Source organism: Lactuca virosa, chromosome 6 (genome assembly GCF_052849685.1).
Source record: "Lactuca virosa cultivar CGN04683 chromosome 6, Lactuca_virosa_CGN04683_v6, whole genome shotgun sequence".
NCBI classification, from domain to species: Eukaryota; Viridiplantae; Streptophyta; class Magnoliopsida; order Asterales; family Asteraceae; genus Lactuca; species Lactuca virosa.
Window position 1 is genome coordinate 74628327 of NC_136431.1, and position 1847 is coordinate 74630173.

At 41.5% G+C, this 1847-nt stretch overlaps 1 protein-coding gene across 1 annotated transcript; it reads left to right on the forward strand.

The window, feature by feature from the left end:
* Positions 1–1058: 1058 nt before the first annotated feature.
* LOC145121640 (uncharacterized) lies at positions 1059–1466 on the forward strand. The gene has a single exon (XM_079057355.1). The coding sequence runs from the start codon at positions 1059–1061 to the stop codon at positions 1464–1466; it is 408 nt and encodes a 135-aa protein (XP_078913481.1).
* The last annotated feature ends 381 nt before the right edge of the window (positions 1467–1847 follow it).

Below are 1847 nucleotides of genomic sequence, written 5' to 3' on the forward strand. Positions count from 1 at the left end.
GATAAAGGTTTCATTAGACCGAGCTTCTCGCCTTGGGGAGCACCGGTCTTATTCGTCAAGAAGAAGGATGGGTCTTTCAGGATGTGCATCGACTATCGGGAGTTGAACAAATTAACAATCAAGAACCGTTATCCACTCCCCAGACTAGAAGACCTGTTTGATCAACTTCAGGGACCAATTACTATTCAAAGATAGATCTTAGATCTGGATATCATCAACTGAAGGTGGTAGAGGAGGATGTTCCGAAGACGGCATTTAGGACTCGATATGGACACTACGAGTTCCTAGTTATGCCTTTTGGATTAACCAATGCTCCAGCAGTATTCATCGACCTCATGAACCGTGTGTGCAAGCAATACTTAGATAAGTTCGTGATAGTATTCATCGATGACATTCTAATATATTCTCGCACCAAAGAAGAAAACGGCCAACACCTGAAATTAATCTTGGAACTGCCGAGGAAAGAAAAATTGTACGCCAAACTCTCCAAATGCGAGTTTTGGATCAGAGAAGTACATTTCCTTGGGCATGTAGTGAGTAACAAAGGAATACACGTGGATCCTGCAAAAATTGAAGCAATTAAGAATTGGGACGCACCAAATACGCCAACGGAAGTGCATCAATTTTTAGGCCTTGCAGGCTACTACATGAGATTTATTGAAAACTTCTCCAAGATAGCAAAGCCTCTCACTACACTAACACAAAAAGAAACTCGATTTGACTGGGGAAGCAAGCAGGAAGACGCATTCCAGAAGTTAAAACAAATGTTATGTAGCGCACGAATCCTATCATTACCTGAAGGAACTGAAGATTTCGTAGTATACTGCGATGCGTCAATTCAGGGTTTGGGGTGCGTATTAATGCAGAGAGACAGGGTCATTGCGTATGCCTCTTTTCAACTCAAAATCCATGAAAAGAACTACACAACCCATAACCTTGAGTTGGGAGCAGTAGTCTTTGCCTTGAAGATTTGGAGACACTACCTCTATGGAACCAAGTGTACTATTTACACTGATCATAAAAGTCTCCAACACATATTCAACCAAAAAGAACTAAACATGAGGCAAAGGAGATGGATCGAGTTAATGAACGATTACGAATGCGAAATTCAGTATCATCCAGGAAAAGCAAACGTTGTAGCAGATGCTCTAAGTCGTAAAGAACATAAGAAACCTCGACGGGTAAAGGTATTGACTATGACCATCCATTCCAACCTCAATGCACAAATCCGGGAAGCTCAATTGGAAGCCATAAAAGAAGAGAATGTTGAAAGAGAAGCTTTACGAGGAATGGATAAGAACTTTGAGCTTAAGGATGATGAAACTCGTTATTTCATGAACAGAATCTGGACACCAAAGTTTGGTGACATCAGGAGCTTAGTCTTGGGAGAAGCTCACCGATCAAGATATTCTATACATCCTGGCTCCGACAAGATGTATTTGGATCTGGAGAAATTATATTGGTGACCTAATATGAAAGCTGAGATTGCCACTTATGTGAGCGAATGCCTGACATGTTCCAAAGACAAGGCAGAGCATCAAAAGCCCTCGGGATTACTACAACAACCCGAGATTCCCGAGTGGAAATGGGAACAAATTTCAATGGACTTTATCACCAAACTACCTAAGACCCCTAGGGGGTACGACACTATTTGGGTGGTGGTTGACAGGTTAACAAAGTCTGCCCATTTCCTACCAATCAAAGAAACTGACAAAATGGAAAAGCTGACAAGAACGTATCTCAGAGAAATTGTCAAACTTCACAGAGTGCCAATTCCCATTATCTCTGATAGAGATAGTAGGTTCACTTCTAGTTTCTGGCAATCACTACAAAAATCCCTAGGAACC

Excerpts from the sequence above, each read along its gene's own strand:
- LOC145121640 (XM_079057355.1), top strand. The coding sequence starts at position 1,059 with ATGAGGCAAAGGAGATGGATCGAGTTAATGAACGATTACGAATGCGAA.